Genomic DNA, 23,250 nt, shown 5'->3' on the forward strand with positions numbered 1-23,250 from the left:
GTCTCTACCTTCCCAGCATGCTCAGCCTTACAGTGCTGGAATCCAAACTCAGATGTCTACAGATGAACAGCAAGCTCCTGTCTGCCCGGGATGTTCTCCCCAGCTCCACGGCTTTGTCCTGTATAGAGATATTTGCCTGATAATAGTTTGAATCCTTCAATTGACCTGTAGCATTTCTTTACTGTATTTACTGGGCCTTTCTGTGTATTTTTTTTCTTTTTCTTTGTTGAGACAAGGCCATCCTAGGTGGCTTAGGCTGCCCTAGAATTCACTAAATAGCCTAAGCTGGCCTTAAACTTTCGACAATCCTCCTGCGTTGGCTTCCCAAGTCCTGAGGTTACAGCTGTATGGTACAAGCCTGGCTTCCTTATTTCGTGTGAATTCATATCTGTTATTTACGACAAGAAAAGCACCCAGCTAGATGAGACATTGAACTCCATAAAGTCAGCCCTTTCTCTACATAGACATCCTTGGCACTGTGGAGCAAATCTGAGGTGTGTGTGTGTGTGTGTGTGTGTGTGTGTGTGTGTGTGTGTGTGTGTGAAAGAGAGAGAGAGAGAGAGAGATTTTCCATTCAAACAAACCAAGAACTAGTGTTGTGTACCAAAATAAGCAGAAGAAAATGAGACAGGGTCTTACTCTAAAGCAAAAGACATTGAAACAAGACTGTAGAGTGCACTGAACAAAAGGCTCCTTCTATACAAAGCCACAGGCGCGCCTAGCTATTGTGGGGAAATACTGAAATAATGGAAATAAAAACAGTTAAGCGGGGTCCAGGGGGCATCCTGAACAGGTCAGGGGAGCTGTGGATAAGACAAAACAAACCAGGTTGGCTTCCCCATGGGCCGCAGCTCTCAGAGTCAACCTGGGGCAGGCTGCAGCCAGTATTTACTTGATGAATGTGTGGGTTGGTGGAGGTGGGGGGAGCCTGAGAAGCTGGAGGGAAGGCGTGTCAGAGTACAGCGCTCTACTGTGGTTTCATCATGAGATGCTGAGCAATAACGCAGACACCCACACTGACCCAGAGTGCCAACCAGAGCTTTCCAGCCTCCAACACCCAGATGCCATGAGGACAGGCTAGCCTCCTCTGGGTTCATCGATGCCTTCCAAAAGATGCGTTTGACTTTCTCTGCATGGCTATAGCTCTGATTAGAAACTTGAGAAATGGCAGGCGGCTCAGTAGAATTGAGAGCAAATAACTGGACTGCTTTTTCCAAATTAGATGGCACATGTGGGAGAGGGAAGAGAGAATAAAAAAGCTTAAGATATAGGGGCCTTCTCAATGCTTAGTAAGATTTTAAGAAAGACCTTTTGTCACATAACACAAGTGACTATTGTACAATTTTAGCACAAAATTGGTTGTTCAGGGAAGCTGTAGCTGCCTAAGTTGAATAAGCCTGGCTTTTAACTGAAATGTAATCAAAAATGGCCCAGCACTTCAAAAAGTCAGCTCCAAGTGCCAAGGTGCCTCCTGGTACCCTCCTGGTACCGAGGTGCAGTCATAGCCAGTGATGTCACAGACAGACGCTGGGTAAATTCAGCACTTAGAGCTTTACTTTTTATCTTCAAGGATGGTCCTTGCCCATTATTTATTGAAAAGTTTTATTAAAAGTTGTTTATAGTCAGTATATTATGTCCTTTATTAAATCCATGTGACCATACAGGTTGTGCTAACTTTAGCCTTTATTCCAGGATATCCAAAGTAAAGTATTGAGGAGCCTGTTAGGATTAAAAGAGCTCTCATTTTCATCCAATCTGCTCATTCTATAATGAAACTGAGGCTCAGAGAAGTCAAGTGACTTGTTTAAGGCTACACAGCAAGCTAATGGTCAGGAGGCAACCACACACCACCACGGCACATAGTGTTCCTTTCAGAACAAGTCCTGGCATCAGCGAGATCATGGTCAAAAAAATAAAGTCACAAAGAGGAAGAAATCCACACCTCAGAATGAGTTGCAGATCGTAAGATTCAGGGAGCAAAGACCGGGGCGGGACAGGGCGGATCTACTCCCACCCTCAAGCAGAGCCACAAGATGCTCAGAGAGGTTTGCTTTTGTCCACCCCCACCAGAAAGCATCAGATGCTGCCTTGCACTCGGTCCTCAGAGTGACAAGCCTGTGGCCTGTGTGAAAGGGAAATCAAAAAAAGCAAAGAACCGCTGTTTACCTGGAGAGAGTAGTCGCCCGTTCCTACCTTCACTGTATGCTCTCAAGCACATTGCAGTGAAGCAGTCAAAAGAGATAAACTCGGCTTAAAATCAGCAGATCAAGCCCCTCACTTGGGGCCCTGAATGAGTGTACTCTGGCCAGAGGGCTTTCATGGGAGGTCTTCACTTACAACCAGAGAAGAAAGCGGGAGGTGAGCTTTATATTTTACACATGCATTAAAACATTGGCAGTCCCAGTGATGAGATAAATGGCAGATGGTGAACACTGATCTCACACTGATGTCTAGACACAGCACTGCTCTGTAGGAAGCCCTCTCTCGGGGCCCACTTCCGGGGCATCTTGTATCACTCAACATTAATCTATCTGTAATAAGTTGCCGGTATATATATATGCTGCTTAATTCATCAGTTCGTTAAGCTTGGTTGTTAATTGATTGTCAATCGCTAGTTGACTAAGTTTGCTGATTGATTGTATATCTTGCAAGAAAACGTGTAAAGGGGGAGATGTGGGGGAGTTTGTTCTCAGCCGCTTGACGCTAAAGCTTCTGGATCTGAGCTGATTAAATGGCACCTGTACACAAAAAGGGAAAGGAAAGAAAGAAGGAGGGAACGAAGAAATGAAGGAAGAAAGGAGAAAATAGAAAACCCCCAGGAGCTTTGCCATTCAGCCAAAGCACAGAGAGAGAAGCAAGCTAATTGCTCTGTCTTTTTAAAATGAAAATCTTCTTATTGTCCACATTTTCCTTGAAGTGAGTGTTACCAGGATGAGTTTCCCAACCTGAGACTATGGATATCCTGAAATCCTTGAGAGGGGATCAGAACACTGAAACTGTGGTTTCAGGGAGCTCAAAGCTGATGAGCACTTTTGACTGCTCTGTAAATGAAATCGCTTGTCCTTCCTTTGGGATTCAGCTGGACAATGACGTCTGCTGGCACTTCTAGAGTGGGCTCTGAAAGAGCCCAGTACTTGGGGAAGGAAGTCCTTACCTTTGTAATGGACTTTGTTCTAACGAATATGATCCTATATGCCTGTATCATTGTTTTATGAAATTAATGGGATCCGCTCCTTCAAAACGAAAGGACGTGCTATGGACCTAGAGTGACAAAGGCACTGAGCCGAAGCATTAAACTCTCTGTGCGGAGTGACACACAGAATTGCCTTTTCATTTCATGTTAAATGAGGTCGGAGGCAGACGAGGCAGGTGGGTGGAGGCACTGAGGAAGCTGGCTGTTCCAATGGGCTGTGGCAAACGAACGTGGCTGGTGGTTTTAATATCCTAGGGAGAAAAATAAACAGCTTGTTACTATGGTCACGTTTGCACATCCTTCAGAGCTGCCCAAATGAAAAGGGCCATAGCAGTTAAATCTCTGCAAGGAGGTGGTACTTCTGTAACCCATGAGACCAGCCCAGGCACCACCAGCGAGACGGCCCAGACACGAATGAATAGGGTGAATTGGTGAAGAGAGATCTCCCCGTCCCATGAATAATGACGGCTCTCCAAAATGAGGCATAATATAGAGGATATTTAAGAAGCAGAAGGCTCGCTCCGTCCTGACTGTCACACTTACTTGGCAATGTACATCTTATTGGAGAAGGACTCCGACTTCGAGATATCTGAAAACATGAAAGAGCAATGTGAATTAAACAAGATAGAGCAGATTCCTGGGACATGGGTAAGTCTTAAAAGCAGCCAGGGAGTTTCTCTGAGGTACTGCACCACATGAGTCTTCCTAGGCTTTTGAAGTAAATGTACACCTAATTTGGTTTAAATTATATCGGTGATTAGAAGTTGGGTTCGATGGTTTAAGAGAAGAGAAAACTTTTTAACATGATTAGTAAGAGCTAGAATTATGACAGAGTCAATGACTTAATGGGAGAGAATCTTTTTGACACAATTAACCAACAAAAGCTAAAATTATGACATAAACTCAAAGACTCTTTATAAAAGTTTTCGTGTCCAAATCCTGCCCTACTAAGGAAGGTCTGAGCATACACAAAAGAATGCTTTTCAGATCTTACCATTACCTTCCCTAAGCAGAAACTACCACTCTGTGACTTCACGCCTGGTACCAGCTACAAGCCGGTTTCTTGTTGTGAACTCTCAAACTTGTTAGGTAAATGCATACTGTCCAAGGCGGAATCTATTCTGTGGGGATCGTAGCCTTAATTAAACCCAAAAGGAAGGCCAATAAAAACATTTACATTTCCTCTTGGAGGTGCCTATCTTTGTTGAAGAGAGAGAGAGAGAGAGAGAGAGAGAGAGAGATGGAGATGGGCGGAGAAAGGAGATTGGCTCGGTTTCACCTTTGAAATATATTTTATGTCCTCATCTACACTTGGGTCTATGTTGCTCTCCCTGAGCAGAGAATGATAAAGAAAAGGGGTTTCAGACATGTCTCAGGACTCACTCAGTGCAGGGGACACTCCCCTTGCATAGAATTTCTACTGAGAATCCAGAGTTCAAGTCTTCAGGGCTGGAGAAGCATCTACTAATACTAGCCTACCGACTACTGTCTCCTCTGATACACTGTTTCCTCTTGGGATGGGGAGACGTCCTATTATGATGCTGTCAAGGTTCCCTTTTTCTTTATCAGGTCACTAAATGCATGGTCCTCTTTTCCACCTTCTTCACACACTTATTTATTTATGTAATTAAGTCTTATTAAAAAAACCCCAATAGCAAAAGGACCGTGTCCACTGCGGATCTTTTCCACTTCCCTAGCATTTATGTGGTTTGCTTCCTCTATAACATCAGATCATTCTAAAAGACCAAACCGAATGCCAGCTTTTATGCTGATTCCTCAACACCTCCAGGTTTTTACATCGCAGACTATATTACACCACATCACCCATGGACCTCTCAACTTGATCTGCATCATGACCATCCAACTAAGTTGTTCACGGTACGCTGATCTTCCTAAATGGTGGCCCATTCATGGAGAAGACCGCATCTGGTTATTTTTGTGTCCCTCTCACATCTGGCCTTTGAGTTATGTTTGAGAAGGAGCCTGCAGCAGGGATAATGGATGCTTGCTAAACTCCGAGGGGGTGGTCGGTCTGTTCTGCTTGGTTCTGCAGAGGAAGCCCTGCCACTGCATTGCCAGAGACATTTGGGAGATGTGAGGTATTGCCACCTGTAGTCCTCATTCGCTGCTTTCTCCTTGAGAACAAAGTCAAACACACATAGAAAGGATCTCCATTTAAAGGAATGGTAGATCGGTAGCCTGTCTATCTTGGTCCAGCCCCACTGTCAACAGATGCTGACTAAATGTTATTTGGTGAAGAATAATGTTGAGTCATTGTGATGTTTTTAGGGATGCAAATAGAGTTTCCAGAAATATTTTTATGCTATTTTAAGTTAAATAGATTAGTAACTTTTCTAAGGATTAATATGCAACGAAACTAATTTTATCTTTTCTACTTTGAATTTGGAAACAACTTGATACTTTAACTAGCCATTAGAAAATATTTCGAGCCGGACTCGAAGTAATCCCTCCAGCTCATGTGCTAATTTCTATAAAAACCAGGGCCTGTGTTCAGATCTGTGACTCAAGTGCCGCGTGTTCATCTGTCTGTTCTCTAACAGCCTGTTCAAGGGTGAAAAGAACAAACCGCTTAAATGAGTAAAGTCCTTTATTCCTTGAAAGACCTAAACAGGAAAACTGAAGACAAGCGCTTCTATTTTTCTCTAGGCTGCTAAATTGCTTAGCCATAGTCACGTACGAGAGAAAAACTCCCTGAGGGGTTGGTGTCAGGACAATCGCCTCTCTTTCTACCTATGGGTTCGCAAACACCCCTTGCACAGGAAAGTATCACTGTAGATTTTCTGCAGCAACGATTTGACAGGAATGTACCGTGCTTAATCCAATGCGGTTACGGGGGCAGACGGGGCTCAAACTCCTGCTGCGGCAGCGAGCTACAGGTCGCACAGAACTCCACTGAGGAGAGAAAGAGAGGCAGAGAAAGAGTCATGAGTTCATGAAAGCTGATCTGGCTCACCCCAGACTTTCTGACAGGACGGCGATTTCCCTCATCGCCAGAGTAAGTGACGTTCCTAGTATTTCCTGCGACACAGTATTGGGCAAGAACTTCTCCCGCAAAATCCCATTATAGTGAACTTGAGGGTATCCACATTCTGGTGCTCAGAGTATTTTCGTGTGTAAGCTGTTAGATGTCACATTTGGCTTTGGGATTCAAGGCTGTTTGTTCACTTTAAGTATCTACCATGTAAATGAAGCTCTGGGGTCGTATGTGCTACAGGGTAAATCGGTCTCGCTGAACTCAATGAGAGGCCTCTGCTGGCCAGCTTCTGAGTCCTGATGAAGAAAATTATACTCCAAGTGCATGGGAGATGTGCTGTTTTGATTGTGTGTCAATAAAAAAAAGGGCAAATGTGTGTTTGTGGGAGAGGAGATCAATAGGCAACAACTATTGGACAGGATCGTAAAAACTGCAAACGAGGAAAAAAAAATGTGACCTAGTCACCTCCTTCCCTTCCAAATTGCACTTCATTAGTAAAATCTTCCTAACAGAGAGTTGTAAGGGCAAGAATCCTGTGTTATGAAAATGTTCAATGGAGAACGTGTGTGTTGTCATATGGACAAAATCCAATTTTGATAAGGTCAATTTTTGACACACAAAACATTTTTATGGAGAAAGTTTTCACTACAACGAGTTTTTAACTTGTAAAACAACACCAACATTCTAAGTTTTTTAAAATAAACTTCTCTGTTCTACTGTGTGCAGCCTCAAAGCACCATGGCTTTCACCCAGTTCAGAAAACAGGGATTAAAACCACCACCTTGGCTTCGCTCTGGACCAAGGAACCCCCTTCAGAACTCACCTAGTCCTTTCTAGGAAAGGATGAAGTAAATAATACATCAATGTCTGTGCATATCCAAGGTCCCTGTGGCCATGAATCCCAGTACACAAACTCCTTACTCTCACACACATGCACACACACACACACACACACACATGCAAGACTCCATTTGGGAGGTTTCAAAAACATCTCTAACTAAGAACTATAAGAAACACCCCTCCAAAGCAAATAATTCCTTTCTCCCCACCCCCTCTGCCCCATTTTCTTCCGTCCTTCCCTTCCCTATACATCATACCAAGGAGAGAAAAACAGGATACATGTATAATTTCCCCCAAATGAAGAATTAGGAATGTCAAAATATCTCTAAGACGGAGCAGATAAATGAGTCATGGCTAACTCCGTCTTTAGACAGAAGGGCAGCAACAAAGTCACTGCCAGGGAATTGCAAAGAATTGTGGGACAGTCCAAAAATCAGGCCGCTGTTTTTTTCATTCTCCTTTGTATGAAATCTTATCAAACTCTATCAACTTCTTTTATAGAATCTTTGGGTTTATAAATGTTCTCGAACTTGTGAATCAAACACTGGGGATGAACTGTCACTATGCAAGGCCACCGTACAAAAGCCCCTCTCTTGGTGACAGCTTCTCCCTTCATGATGACACAGTCATTCTCCATGAGAGCAGGCCACACGTGATAAAAGACCAAGGGAGCAGTGAAATCCGAGTCATAACTGCGGCGGTACCTGTGGGAATGCACAAGAGAACACAGAAGGTAAGAAACTGCTTTTCCATGGTAGGGATCAAACCCAGAGGTTTGCGCGTGCTAGACATACATTGTACCGCTGGGGCATGGCCACCAGCTGGAAGCTAAGCATTCTGTAGCAAGGCTAGGGGGAACTCAACTGAAAAATTCCGTTTTGGCTTGGCTTAGACTTGAACAGGGCCAAGATCCTCATTCTGTGGTTAAGGAGACGGACACATTGTTAGAACAAAAGCCAGAAACAGCTAGCCTCTGGCAGAGACTTGCTACGAACACATGTCAACAAACTTCATTCCGTCTCTAGTCTTCTCAGAATCCTAAGAGCTATAATTCTAGAAAATACTAGAGGCATAGACAAAGTTCTCTGAGGCTTTCTATAATATCTCTCATGCTGTCTCTGAGAACAAAACAGCATAAATCTAGGCAAATGTTTGCATGAACAGATTGAAATGTGACTCAGTGGTCACATCTACAGAGGAACCATCAGCAGATCAATCAGTATCAGAATGAAGATGCTGGAGGCTCCCTCACAATTTCTTATGTTTGTGGATATTTTGTGGCATGAATGTCTGGGCTCTGTGTTCATGCAGTGCCTGAGGAGGTCAGATCTTCTGGAGCTGGAGTTACAGACAGCTGTGGGATGCTGAGAATTGAACCCTGTTCTTTGTTCTCCCTCTGGAAGAACAGCCAGTGCTCTTGACCACTGAGCCATCGCTGCAGCCCTCTTCATTTGGTGACAAGTCAACATATTTTTCAGTGACTTGGGTAAAATGTAGAAAAAAAAAATTGCTCAAAAGCAGGCAGAAAAAAACCCAAAACCTAGATGACGGCACCCAATAAATAGCTCAATAGGCTGGAACAGTAAGCCAGGGGTAGGAAGACAACGCAGTGTGAGCACACGAGAGCGTGCAGGTGGAGTGTGGAAAGCGGGTAAGCACACAAACAGGGAACACGGCTCTGGGCAAAGCACAAACAGCAAACAAGAGCAAGCTTAGTTTTACTTGAAATGGGAAAATGCCATTTTCATAATAAAAAAACTTCTGTAATTTAGTTAGATTGATAGAAAGGAATAAATAGGGATGGAAAGGTGCTAGTCCCTCTCAGTTGCCCACTGCAGTCTAGGTTCCTTTATCCGATTTTTTGATTCTTCCTTTCAAAGGAAAACTCAACAGAGCTCAGTGCCCAGGCCAAGGATCAGAGTTACTTGTCAAGGAGTCCCCAGTCCACATCACGTGAAAGACTATGATGCCGTGAGGCCAAGGAAAGGATTTCAGGAATGCTCCCAGGGAAAGGAGCTAAATGCCAGGTACTAAATGCTCTAATGTGTTCTGTGACTTTCTAAAACACTCTGCCCCTTTGTATTTGAGGGGGATTGCTTCAGGACCCAGCAGACACCAGGGTCGCCAGATGTTTATGTGCCTTGTATAAAATGGTCTCAAAGGCTGAATATGTGGTGTAAATGTGTAATTCTAACACTTGAGAGGCTAAGGTAGAAGGACTGAGTTAAAGTCAGTCTTATGTAGTTAATGAGCTCCAGGCTAGCTTGAGCTGTGCAGTAAGACTGACTATAAATAGATAGATGATAAATAGATAGATAGGTAGGTAGATGATAGATATATAGATAACAGATACATAGATAGATAGATACATAGATACATAGATAGATAGATAGATAAATGATAGATAGATAACAGATAAATAGATAGATAGATACATAGATAGATAGATAGATGATAGATATATAGATAACAGATACATAGATAGATAGATACATAGATAGATACATAGATACATAGATACATAGATACATAGATAGATGATAGATATATAGATAACAGATACATAGATAGATAGATACATAGATAGATAGATAGATGATAGATATATAGATAACAGATACATAGATAGATAGATACATAGATAGATAGATAGATGATAGATATATAGATAACAGATACATAGATAGATAGATACATAGATACATAGATAGATAGATAGATAGATAGATAGATAGATAGATAGATAGATGATAGATATATAGATAACAGATACATAGATAGATACATAGATACATAGATAGATAGATAGATAGATGATAGATATATAGATAACAGATACATAGATAGATAGATAGATACATAGATACATAGATAGATGATAGATATATAGATAACAGATACATAGATAGATACATAGATACATAGATAGATAGATAGATGATAGATATATAGATAACAGATACATAGATAGATACATAGATACATAGATAGATACATAGATACATAGATAGATGATAGACAGATAATGTTACATTTTTATATAACCTATGGAATTTATCCTGCATACTTTAAGTCACATCTAGATTGTTTGGCAATACTTAATACAATGTAAATGAGGTATAACAATTATTCTGTACTGTTTAAGAGATGATAAGGAAAAATAGTTTATACATGTTCAGGTTTTTTTTCCCTCATATTTTAAACCCCTGGCTGGTTCACTCAACAGTTAGGGACCTCTAGACACAGAGAAACAACAAGAGGATCACATTCAATTATAGTTAGGAACCCTAATTTCAACTGCTCAGCCATTTAGGTTTCCTCTGGTTAAAAGCATGTGGATGGAGAGACCCAACAGTTGTCCACAAACCAAAGTAGGTGGCCATCTGAATGATAATACCCATATTCCAAAGAAGAAGGAAAATAAAGATGGAAGGTGTTAAGCATCTGTGCAGAGAAAAAGACCCAACTGCAGGGCAATGTCCACACATCCAGCTCTTCTGAAGTGGATACACACTGGGAACAGTGACCTGAAAGACACTAGAACAGATCAAGAGCATGGATCAAACTAACCAGAAAACCCATTCTTGTTGTGAGAGAAAGATGCGTGGTTTCCCTCATCAGGAAGCGTTCAGGAATGCTGGGCAGCTACCTATCCTGAACTATGGCTAAAACAAAGACCCAGAGTTCATATTCCTAAACACTCACAACATGCCCGGCACCATCCCCAATGCTCCATCTGAGTGATCTTAGCTAGCCTTCTACAGGCCTGGGGAAGAAGCATTACAAACCCCACTCCTTGAAAGAGAAGAGATCTGAAGAACAGAAAAATAAAGGACCGTTCCGAAGATCACAGCGTGACTAGGTAGAGTCAGGATTTAAACCTAGGCAGCTTGAGGCTAGAGCTGGCCTTCTTTACCACTAGCTTGGCCTCTCCTCAGGTAGACAAGATCTTTCCAAATCTCAGGGAATATTTCAGCTTATTTCAGCTTCTTCTGATTAGAAGAATATTCACCGTGTGAAATTTGGCAGAATCTAACGGTTCTAGACGGGAGTCCGGCACACCAGTCTGCATGGAGTATGCCTGCTGTTTATGAACCACAGCCTCCCAAGTGCCATGCTGCAACCACGGCAGAAAACAGCGCACGCCTTGGTGAAGATGTGCGCATCCCTAACAGACGCCTGGACTGCTTCAGAGGTTGATGGTGCGCCAGTGTCTTGGAACATCAACCTCTGACCTCCTCAAGAGTGTCCGTCTGCACACATATGCACACACATGCATATACCATACACAATAATAACAATAATAATAATAATTTTTAACTGTGTTTGTAGTCACAGAATGCATGTTTTTAAATTTCCAATGATCCAGCAAGACTCCAGGCTACTCCTTAGGTCTCCCCAAAGCTAATATATTCAGTGAAGAGTGAGCCCAAGGAGGATCCAGATGATGGTCCAGAGAAACTCATGGCACGGGAGTGGCTACTGATCTCTCTACCCGTGGTTCTTTCCCATTCATCTTCCCAGGGAGCGGAGACAGTGAGCATCTTTTAGCACCTGCTCCTGTGTCTCTTACTTGCAATCATTAAAGACCTCTCCGTCGGCCCCAAATGCGATATCCAGCGGTGGATCCAAGGACTGCATTGCGAAGGCAATGCAGCATATCTCCTGGATGAAGTCACTGAGGACGCAGAAGTCAACTTCAGGAGGGAATGAGATCTTGGGGTTGACGTTCATGGCACGGATCACATCCTGAAAAACAAATGATGGCATCAATTGGCGGCAACATCCAGAGGATTCTCAATACCATGTGGCTGATGGGAGATGGAAAAGAGCATGTGCATGAAAATACATGAATCCAAAAAGGGGGCGGGTGTACCATGAGGAGAAGGAGGATGCTGCTCACTGGCAGGGAAAGAAAAGAGAAGACACAGCAGAAACAAGCCGGTAGCAAGAAGAATCCCTCTTTTAGAAACTGAAGGAAAAAAGGACAAAAATTTTAAAAACTGAAGGAAGAGGCCTATGGTGTTTATTAGTTCATATGTGTGTGGGGGGGTACATGTTGTTATGGGTGTGAGCACATATGAATGTGGAGTTCATAGGTTAATGATGGATGTTTTTCTCTATTGTTCTCAGTCTTGTTTTTTGAGACAGGGTCTCTCGCTGAACCTGATTTAGATAGGCTGTCAGGCCAGCCAGCGAGTTCCAGAGATCTACCTGTCTGCTGTGATTATAGACATGTGCCACCTCATCCAGATTTTATGTGTGTGCCTGGGACCTGAACTCAGGTCTTCACCCTTCCGTGATGGCATTTTGCCAACTGAGCCATCTTCCCTCCTGACTTTTCTTCCATGAGTAAATGTGGGAGATGCATGCCAAAAACTCTGGCTATTCCTCCACTACACCATAGTATAAGTAAAATAGCTGGCTTTTTACAATAGACAAATGGCCCGCCTCCTTTCGTGGGCCCCTCCCAGCAGCTCTGAGGCTCCCTGTCAGAGATTAGAAAGCCAGAGCACTGAGAACTTAAGTGAATGTGGAAGGCAACACAGTAGTCACGTGACAACGTCAAGGACCAATCAGTACTCATTTCCCAGAGTCCTTGCTCTTAAGAACTAAAATATTTCAACTCCCAATCTCAACAACCCACCTAAAGGATGGCAGTGTAAAGCTCAGAACATTTCCCCCTAAGATGTCTGAGTAAGGAACTAGAGATGGCTCAGTGCGTAAGGCATTTACCACAAGCATCAGGTCCTGCGTTCAAATCCCAGCACACTCAGAAATTCAGGGTAGCTGTCTTAGCAACCTGGCTAGCTAAAGTACCTAAATTGGCAAGCTAGACAAGAGACCTTGCTTTAGCAATTAGAAAGTGATCAAGGCAGATATGCAGTATCAACCTCTGACTTCCACAGATGTGTACACACCTCACAGACACACAGATACACACACACACACACACACACACACCGCTTGCATACACATACAGAAGGAAAGCAGTCAATAAGAACTGGTTTTACAGGGTAAGTTGAATGTTGTGCTCTCCCAACCCATAGACAAAATACCAAAGACACAGCTGAATTCCTAAGCGGTCAGAATTTGGCGTGTCATCATCAGTCACATGCTAGTCCTCAAAAGAGACCCAACACTTACATTAACACTGTTCTGAGAGTCGTAGAGATCAAGATGACAAATGATATAGTCCAAGACTGCGCACTCGAAGTCATTTGACCCCACGTGCGATGGTGTCAGCATCTTCCTCACCCGGATCTTAAAATGCCTGAACGCCATTTTAGCTACGTGAAACGCCTCCTGCATGTGAAAACACAGCGAGTTTATCTGACGAGGAGGTGGAAAGGTCCAAAGAAAGGAATTAGGGAGAATTCAGAATGCAACACCAAACAGGTGTCTAGATAACCAAACACGGCTGGTCAAACATGCTTTTGACCTGTTAGATAATATGATCTTCAGTGTTAAAACATTTGAAGACATGTACGTGATAACACATTAATTTTAAGACAAGCAAGCATTGTGTTGGTAACTCTGGGTTCCAAAAAGCAGTATGATGCAGACCCAAGGACCTAAGTCCTGTGCTGTGGGCACACAGCAATGTTATGGTACCGGCCAACACGTTAAGAGAAAACACCCTGTCCCAGATTTCCCAACAAGCCTTTATCCCATATCTGTTATCCCATATCCCATATGCAGTAACACTGGCAAGACTTGGTTTCTCAGGCATTAGGCAAATCCCTTTAACCAAATCACAAAGTAGCTTTAACCAAATCACTCTTAGTTACATAAACTAGGGCCTGGCAAGATTCTCTTATGAAGACCCAAATGGCAAATGCTTTAGGCTTCACTGGCTACAATTTCTGGCACTGATTAATTTTTATCATGCCTCTTTAAAAGTAGAAAACCGTTCTTCCTTCTGAGTAGCTGGGCAGTGCTTTAGAAATGAGGCAGAAGTGGCCCATGCACGTAGCTTGCTGACCTCTGACATAAATGAATAGACCCAGGATTTCTGATCTGTCTGCTCTCACACTAACAAGATGGGCTGGTGTAGTCTCACATCACAAGGGGTACACTATCAGTCGATTTGATGTGAACCCATTTGAGACAGTCCTGTGTTGGGTGATGGACACTGTAACAAATGTCTGCCAACATAAGTGCTAATAGTATATGTGATAGTTCACAGTTGTAAAAAAAAAAATGAATAGCTCCCAAATATACTTAATGAAAGGATGGGAGGGAAGGAATGGGGAACTGGAATCCCGTCTCTCCAGTGACTTCAGGATGTACCAGCCTTTTAAGATTGCACCGTTCATTTTGTGATGGATCTCCCACTGCCCCAAGAACCCGAAGTCCAGCTGCAGATGTTGCATTTACCACTGTGGCGATGTAAATGATCCGCTGCACCGTCTCCGCCCTGTCGATGCAACGCCGCAGCAAGCACTGTGCATCCAGACGGGCCTGGGAATAGGCATCGCTGAATCGGGACAGGAGAGCCGCTTTGCGAGCCACGCTGGACATTTTGGACCGGTTTGGGGATGGGCTTCTGACCTTGGCCATTGCGGTGCAGGGGCTGTTGGACCTGCTACGGCTGCGGCTGCGGCTGCGGCTAGGGCTACAGTAGGTAGGGCTAGGAGACCGGCTCCTCGCTGACCTGCAGGTGAACAAGAATCAGCTGGGCAAGACTGTGACTCCCTCTTCCCTTGTTCCTGGACTTCCTGAGCTCTTAGTCTTCTCTGCATACACTCCACAAATGACACACTAGTACCCTACAGCCTCTCACACGTGGGCAGGTGGAGGGTCTGTGGGGATGTCCTCCCCACTAGGAGTAGGCATTTTTGTCTCCAAGGGCCCCAGAAATAGGAACGAATACTCCCTATTTACCCAGAAAATTAGTAATCACAAAGCCCTTTCATCATGAGAACCCCAAGTTATATCTTCAGTCACCCAGTGTCTCCAACTTCGACTGCTGAGCATTTCACAAAGGGGGAACCGGAAGTCCTCGAGGACCAGAATCTGGAGGTACCGCCACCGAATGAGGACCGGAGTTAGCATACAAGTCAGATGCTGGAGTTTCTTAAACTGACCTGGAAGTACTCACACAGCATCCAAGTACTTCCCAGGACCTTGTGAGTGAAACCGGGTTGCTATCAAGAGCAAAGTAAACTATTAGAGGTCACAGCAGTCAGCTCCACGGCAATGAGGCCCGGAAGAGAAGTCTCACAGAAGGAACTACGCAAGTACAAGGGTGAAACGGTCATCCGGTCAGCCTACTCTGTGAGTGGGGACTGTCACCTTCCTTCCTGGTGTGGCCCGTTCCTGTGGGGCAAATACTTCCACTACTCACGCTGGCTGATCAGCACCAGTCAATACCGGCACTGCACAGAGGACAGCCTCCGCAAACGAAGGACTCAGGAACCATGGAGGCAAATGTGCATAGGCAAGCAGTTAAGGCTTCAATAATGTCACTCAAGAAGTGCCAGAGGGGAGAGGGGAGAGGGGACTAGTGCAAGTGAGAAACTACAGTGTTGGTGACACAGCTGCTTTGTCCTCACTTACCATACTCATCTCCCCATTGGGTTGAACAGCAGGGATTTCATGAAAACAACGTATGCACGGCCCATCAACAGAGTGAGAGAGAAGAGAGGTGTGGTGCTTCTTCACACCTCATATTCCACCACTCGAGACACTGAGGCAGCAGGATTGCAAACCTCATGCCAATTCTGACTACATAGTAAAATGCAGGCCAATCTTGGCTACAAAGCAGGACTGTGGCTCAAGGGGAAAAAAATCAGTGCGGTAAAATGAACAACCGTCTCTAGTCACTGGACACAGGACTCCTGGGCTTCTGGGGAAAGAGTGTCAGGTTATGGAACATTCTTACAATGTATACTATCCACTGAAGAAACAGCTCACACAAGCCTGGTTTCAAAGCCAAGACACCACCTTCATAAGTTCTCAGGCATTTTTCCTGGATAGAAGGTGCAAGTTCAAGAAAATAACCCTTTTACAAACCGGAGCTTCCCAGGCCATTGTGGTTTTGATTTCACTCTGTCGTCCTCTCCCTACTGTCCAGGCTTTTGCTACTAACTAAGAAAAACCCTGAAAGGCAAATGAAAGGATCTGGGAGAGTTTGTCAGACCTTCCCTGGAGACCGGATTTTTCAGCAGACAACACAGCTATCTCATCCTTCAGATTTTGGAGATGTTTCTCATAGTCGAACATCACCTCTTGGCCCCGTGGTTCTAAGCCCCGTGCTTCTGAGCCCCGTGCTTCTGAGCCCCGTGCTTCTGAGCCCCGTGCTTCTGAGCCCCGTGGTTCTGAGGCCCGTCCTTCTGAGCCCCGTTTGCTTGAAACTCGACGTTCAGATCTTGAAGCCTCCGAGCGCCGACTCTCAGAGTTTCTGTGACGAGCGTCTTCCTGGGCTTGAAGTGATTTAAGTCTAACAACAAAGGAAATGGGAATGAGAAAGAAAGGAAGTAGGATGGGGAAAAAAATGAACCAATGTTTTAGGAGGTAGGGAAGGGATTAGAAAAGGAAAAAAGAAAACGAGGCCACTCGCATGCCAGTGCTGCATGGGGAGATTCCGAAGGAAATAGATGTGAACACATACAATAAGCAAGGAACAAAATCACAGAGATAGGAATTCACCTCACTTCTACAGCTTCCAAGGTGGGAGGCTCCCTGAAGAAAGGCTATGTACGTGGGTCCTCTGGGAACAGCAGAGTGTTTTACAACTGAACTCAATTTTCTGGCACTAAACTCCAAAAGCATTTACCCTTCAAAACTTAGTTCAACCCTTGTATAATCCCTACACTCAGGAGCTCATCTTTTAAACGGAGTATGAAGGAAGACTGCACAGGGCTAGCTGGAGGTGTGGACTTCTAAAAACATAATGCAACATTAGACTAAAAGTCTTAGAAATGAAACCGGCATCCTCATTGTGCTCCAAAGAGGTGTGACCACTGTAACACAGAAGCAAACGCCCGAGAACCTGCGTTGATGAAGACAACAGTGGAGGAGGAAGGAAGAAGATTGGGATGTAATGGAGCCAGAGCACTGAAGGATTCAAAGGCGCACTAGAAACAATGGAAGACAACTGGGTAACATCAACCATGAGTTCAAGGTGGTGGACCAACCAGGGCATCAGAGATCAAAATGAGGCAGGGGAAGAAAGACGTGGAAAACATAACAGCATCTCAAGAAGCCTCAGGAGTATTCTCGAAGAAATTAACACTAGAACATATATAGAAACTCCGTTAAGCTACAATATATGTGAAAAGTATCAAAAGATGTGTGTCTTGGTGTGTGCATATATATACATATAAAATACACTTCCCACTTTCTCCTTTGGGGGGAAAGGAGGGAGGCTTCAAAAGTAAGAGAAGATAAAGGACATGTAGCTCATTGTTTCCCTCTAGAAACAAGCATTAGGATCTAGTCCAAAGTCTAAATTAAGGTTTACCAAGAATTTATTCTAATGTCTTTTAATCCAGAATTAAAAGTTAATATCCAAGTACATGCTCAACATGAAGGAAATTCTAGAACAATGTAAGAAGATGAACCTATTTAAAACTAACTTCTGCATTACTTTTATCTCGGTGATAATGTATGTATGTATGTATGTATGTATGTATGTATGTATGTATTATAATGAAAAGGTGGAGTCCAAAACCATATAGACCTCAATCTGCTCTTAGCTGTTTCAATCCATTAACTGGAAGAAATAAACTAGTAACGTTAAGTGCCATAGTATGAGGAGAGGGGTTTTAGGCTCCTGGATACTATGCTACATTTTAGAAATTTCCTGTAGTCAGCAAGAAATGCTTGTAGTGAGAAGAAGAAGCTAAGTATTCATAAAACGCCGCCATAATTCCTCATTCATGGTGAATTCTCACGTTTGTAATAAACAACTGAAAATCTAAACTCGGTGGCTCGGCAGCAGCTGCAGGGTTCTATGGGTTCTTGTTTTCTTACTGCTTTTTTAGCTGATTTATCTCCTCCTCTGCAGCCTTGAGGGATATGGTTGATCTGTTCCTGGTTCCTTCAAGACTCTTTCCAGTGTCAGCCAGACTGTAAGAGAAATCAGTAACTAAAACCAGATTTTCCCAAATTGGCAGACTTTCCAACTCAAGGCATAGATTTTCTAGGAAACTCCGGGCCTGAGTTATAAATTTGCCATTTAAAAAAAAAAAAAACCATCAGATTCTCAGCCCTCAGACCATGTTGTAGAGTTTACGATGGAGTCAAAGAGACCCATGCCAGCATCCTGCTTAGTTAAACGCAGGGAGCTTACAGAGCTAATCCCTAAAAGACTGTGATGACAACATTAGATGGTAAAGGATAAAACTCAGTTACTACTGAGTCCTTACATCGCCTGCCATTTCCATCCAGCCCCCAGGTAGCCTCTCCATGGACGCTCTCCATTTTCCACTATGGACCAATTCCTATTCTCAGTTTTCACTGTGCAACTTCACTTATTTTTCTCGTACTTTTTCAATGTAAAAGTAGGCATTCGTCCATTGTGCTGGTTAACTATGGTTACCAACTTGATTCTATTAAGAATCTTGGCAAAGTGAGGTTATGTCTGTGGGGATGTTTTCAGGGAAGATTAGCTGGAGAGAGGAAGAATAACCTTTAATAGAGCCAGAAGTGTCCCATGGGATGACTAGTGGGAAGTGGAAAGAGGTAGCCACTGAAGGCTAGCATTCTCCTGTCTCTACTTCCTGATCCACAAAGATATGAGCAAGCAGCTTCCAAATGCCTCCAATGCCTTGTCTCTCCGGCACACCTTTCTCTCTGTGATAAACTATATCCCTCTAAACCGTGAGCCAAGATAAATGTTTTTTCTCCTAAGTTTCATCTAGTCTGGTATGCTGGTTAATTTTGTGTCAGCTTGACACGAGCCACAGTCATTTGGGAAGACAGAACTTGAATAGAGAAAATGTCCTCACTAGCCTGTGATGCATTTTGATCACTGATTGCTCTCTGAGGGCCCAGCTCACTGTGGACAGTGCTACCCTTAGGCAGGAAGCCCTAGGTGCTATAGAAAGCAGGCTGAGCAAGCTATAAGGAGCAAGCCAGTAAGCAGCACTCTTCCATGACCTCTGCATCAGTTCCTGTCTTCAGGTTCCTGCCATGAGTTCCTGCCTGCCTGCCTGCCTTCCCTGGATGAGGTACTACAAGCTGTGTGATTAAATAAACCCCTTCCTCCCAGGCTGATGTGGGTCATAATGTCTTATCACAGCAACAGAAACCCTAGCTAAGACATCAGTTTTTTAGTCACTGACCAAAATTGGTCCTAAAAAGCAAGGCCAGTGCCGTGACTCCCTGACCAGAAGGCTCATGCAACTGGCGTGTGGAAATAATAGGGAAGAGTTTGAAACTGCAGGCTGAAGAAAGCCCTAGAAGGTTACAATTGAAGCTTAATGGATCCCCGGGAGGAGTTTCGAGGACCAGAATGAAGATATGATGCACGTGAACTGTAGAATCAGGAACAGTACCAGCTCTGATTTAGACTATCAGAACTTCACGGGGAATGGGAGTAGAAGCCTTTAGTGTCATTCTGGCTAAGAACCTGTGGCTGCCTTCTGTCCATACCCCGAGGCTGAACTTTAAAACAGTGCATCATTTGTCTGGCAAAGGGAATTTCAGGACAGCATAGTATCCAGGTTGTGGTGAGGTGATTGCTCACCGCACTTCCCGGATTTACAATGAGAGAGAACAATGGAGCATAAAGACGGGGAAAGCGTGTGGCGTGCAGAAGAACCACGTGACCCTGTCTGAGGCTACAAACAGAAGTGTGCAGTTTAGTGGGGAAAGAAATGTGGACCCAGTTCAAGTTGAAGATCAGGCAGGAAGAGGCTAATTAGAAACTTTTATGAGAAACCATTAATGAGAAACTTTGGATGCGGCACAGGGACGACACAAAAGACAAGCTCCCACCCAACAAGAGTTCCTAGGTATTTTCATGCAAATTCACTTGACAGGAGACTGCCTGAGAAAACATGGCCTTCAAGGTACACCACAGAAAAACAGCCGAATAAGAAAGTGTTTTCCTGGGTTCAGCGGAGAAGTCCCACAGGTAGCTGCACTATGGTCCAAGGGGGCTAGGTTACCTCTCAAGATGGCGGGAGAACTTTGGGTTAGGCATACGGTACTGGTTTTGCAGGTATACACGCTGTATGAATGAAGAGGCATGGAGGTGAGACACCAAGGATCCAGAAAACCAGTGAGAGCAGGTGATGTATATCAAGGTTGGTTAGCCTGCATGCAGCTGCAGACTGCACTGTGCACAAAACCGTGAAAGTACAGCTTATGTTGCAGTGAAGACCCCAGAAAGACGGGACTACCCGTAAAGCCAGCGGAGCCTAGATAATTCCACAAGAACCCCAATGCCACACTTGGAGACTCAAGAATTGGTTTTTGCTAGGTCTGTCTTGCTTTGCTCTGTTCCTTCTGTGCTTCAGTTCATACCTTTAAGGCATGAGCATGTTTACTGTGTTGCTGTATATTCAAAGTATAGAACTGACTTTTTTAGATTAGATGGGTTAATGGAGTCCCTTGAATCTCAGAGAAGACTTTGAACTTGCACTTCTGAACAATTCTAGAACTCTTAAGATGTTGAGAATTCATTCCTAGCACAATGAACTAAATGCATTGTGCAGTTTGAGATCAGCATGAGGCTACACAAGCCAGTACATAATACTATGATTTAAAGCCCTGTACTTGGGTGCCAGGCTGGTTAGAGTTGGATTAGTGATGGCTGCTTTTCCAAATTCTCTTTTCATAGCTTCTGTGCCCATGCAAGCCACAGTGCATGTGGGAAGGACAAAGGACAACTTGTGAGAGTCATTTCTGCCCTTCCAGACATGGAACTTAGGTCATCAGGCTTGACAGGAAACACCCTTTAGCCACTGAACCATCTTGCCAGCCTTGTGTCAGTCAATTCTGATGATAGAGCGAGAAGCAGAGTGTCAAAGGTGTCAGCGAGGTACTCCTTTAGGATCTTGTCCACGAAGGTGCTTCCATAGAAGATTAGCTGAGAGAGAAAGGCATTCTCTAACGTGGACAAGACCATCGGATACTTCTGGGGAAACTAGGAAAAGGAAGAAAGCCAGCACAACAGCAATATCCCCTTTATCTTCTTCAGTCCCCCAGTATGTGAGCAATCAGCTTCCTGCTGCCACAGGCAGGTGCTGCTCCTGCTACCATAGCTTTCCTGCCATGGTGGGCTATATTGCCTCCTTTACATTGCTTTTCAGTAGATATTTGGTCACAGCATGAAGAAAAATACTGTGTGTGTGTATGTGTGTGTGTGTGTGTGAGAGAGAGAGAGAGATGGTTTTATGTCATTGATTTCCACTACTTACTAAGGACAATTGTCCAAATGACTTGGTCAAATTAGTATCCAGGACTCTCTTAACTTGGAGTAAGCCACATCATCTTTCTCTGAGCAGAGAATTCAAATTTAGCCAGTGAAGGTCAGATGGATATTGGATGAAGACCAGTGGTTCTCAATGGAACAGTCCTGGTACAGGGGGACATCACAGGCTCACAAAGGGCCCACAATGTCTGTGGCTTGCCTCTCATGAAATATCTAGGCTGTTTCCATCACAGTAGTCCTGAGACTAGAGAGTATGAGTCTTTTAGTAAAAAAAAAAATAATAGGGGGTAAAACATCAGGATCTTGTTGTGGTTTGAATCTTCAATGCCCAGCGCTCAAGTGGGGTAGGTTTGATGCCTGGCTGGAAATGCTATCTGGGGTGCATGGGTCCTGCTGGGAAGATACAAAGAGCATGCCTTCACAGGGACACCGAGACTGTCCCTTCTCTCTTTACTGTCCAGCCAGTATCAAGTCAGGCGTTTTTCTTCACTGTGCGCTCCCTGTCCTGATATGCTGCCTCATCACAGTCTCCAAGTGAAGGGGCCCAGAGATCTCTTAAACCATGAGCCCAAATAACTGTTTCTCCTTTTAAGTTACATATCTCGGGTATTTTGTCACAGGGTTGGAATCTGACAAACACGGGTCTTCGCCGAGAGAATAAAGCAGACAGGGAAATAACGGGAAGAAGAATTCGTACCCACCCTACAGAACCCAGGCAATGGGTCACTACTTACACGTGAGCCCATCTCCACCTTACACATGCCACCAGCGTGCCCTCTTCCACTGAGTGCCGTTCACATTTATCTCGTAGTCATACCATAAACTACAAACTATATTACTACCTTCGGCACTTAAAGCCCGTCACACAGCTCTTTGTGAAGGATGAAATATGAAATGAATGAATAATTAAACAAACTGTCTACAGTCTAGAGTGCTGAATTAGAAATGGCTTAATACGGCTGTTGCAGGTTAAAAGGAAATCAGCTTGTTCTAAAAAATTGAATCTATTACAGATTTTTAAAGTAAATGTGGAAAGATGATTTCTTTAGTTCTCTCTTGATGAGAACTCTCTTGATGAGAGAGCTGAAGAAAATCAACAGTAACAAAAAAAATGAACCAAGAGGAGAAATATAGACAGATGAGGAAGTACTCCCCCTCCTTGCACACAGTATGAACATATATGTACACCTGCACACACAGTTCTAATTCCACACATTTGGATGACATGAGGAACAGATAAGGGGTAGAGATATACCTTCTTAAACTAGAAGCTGTTTTAGTCAAGAGAATATACTTTATTTAAATGGTTTGTGATGGCTTGGTTTGACTCTTTGAGCAAATTTCTGGTATAGGAAACACAAACTTCATCATTTGGGAGATCTTCAATAAAAGCAGAATAAGAGCCAAAGAGGTGTTAAACAAAACTAAGCAAAATAGGAACATGGCAGTAAGTATCTCCATGTAAGTTTTTGGAAGGAAAGTAAGTCACTCAGAAGTAATAAAGTAAATGAAACACATGACATAAAAGGATGGGCTGGTGTTTTGGACTCTATTCTTACAAATTTCTGTCCTGGAAGCATTTTTCAAAGACAAAGTTTAAAAAAATACATTCACCAATGTGGTGGTTTGAATAAGAGTGACCCCCATAGGCTCATATATCTGCATGTTTAGCTGTCAGGAAGTGGCACTACTTAGAAGGATTAGGAAGTGTGGCATTTGGAGTAGATATGGCCTTCGTGGAGAAGGTGTGTCACTGGGGATGGGCTTTGGGCTTTGAAAAGCCAAAACAAGACCCAGTGTCTTTCTCTTCCTGCTGCTACAGATCTGGGTATA

At 43.7% G+C, this 23,250-nt stretch overlaps 1 protein-coding gene across 3 annotated transcripts in view; it reads right to left on the minus strand.

The window, feature by feature from the left end:
• Positions 1–3,291: 3,291 nt before the first annotated feature.
• The window catches only part of Spata18 (spermatogenesis associated 18), a 31,319-nt gene continuing 11,360 nt past the window's right edge, over positions 3,292–23,250 (minus strand). Inside the window, exons 5-13 of one of the 3 annotated variants that reach the window (XR_007227887.3) lie at positions 18,009–18,104; positions 16,174–16,473; positions 14,409–14,685; positions 13,176–13,334; positions 11,602–11,777; positions 7,559–7,732; positions 6,023–6,106; positions 3,737–3,782; positions 3,292–3,444 (exon numbers count right to left, since the gene is read on the minus strand). Coding sequence is in view for 2 of the 3 variants with exons in the window: in XM_048415229.3 (XP_048271186.3) it covers positions 3,437–3,444; positions 3,737–3,782; positions 6,023–6,106; positions 7,609–7,732; positions 11,602–11,777; positions 13,176–13,334; positions 14,409–14,685; positions 16,174–16,473; positions 18,009–18,104 (1,270 nt within the window). In the remaining variant the exon portion in view is untranslated. The remainder of the gene's footprint in view (positions 3,445–3,736; positions 3,783–6,022; positions 6,107–7,558; positions 7,733–11,601; positions 11,778–13,175; positions 13,335–14,408; positions 14,686–16,173; positions 16,474–18,008; positions 18,105–23,250) is intronic. The other 2 variants (XM_048415229.3, XM_048415231.3) reach the window with 2 other exon arrangements.

The sequence above is a fragment of the Myodes glareolus genome, chromosome 8, assembly GCF_982192425.1.
Source record: "Myodes glareolus chromosome 8, mMyoGla1.1, whole genome shotgun sequence".
NCBI classification, from domain to species: Eukaryota; Metazoa; Chordata; class Mammalia; order Rodentia; family Cricetidae; genus Myodes; species Myodes glareolus.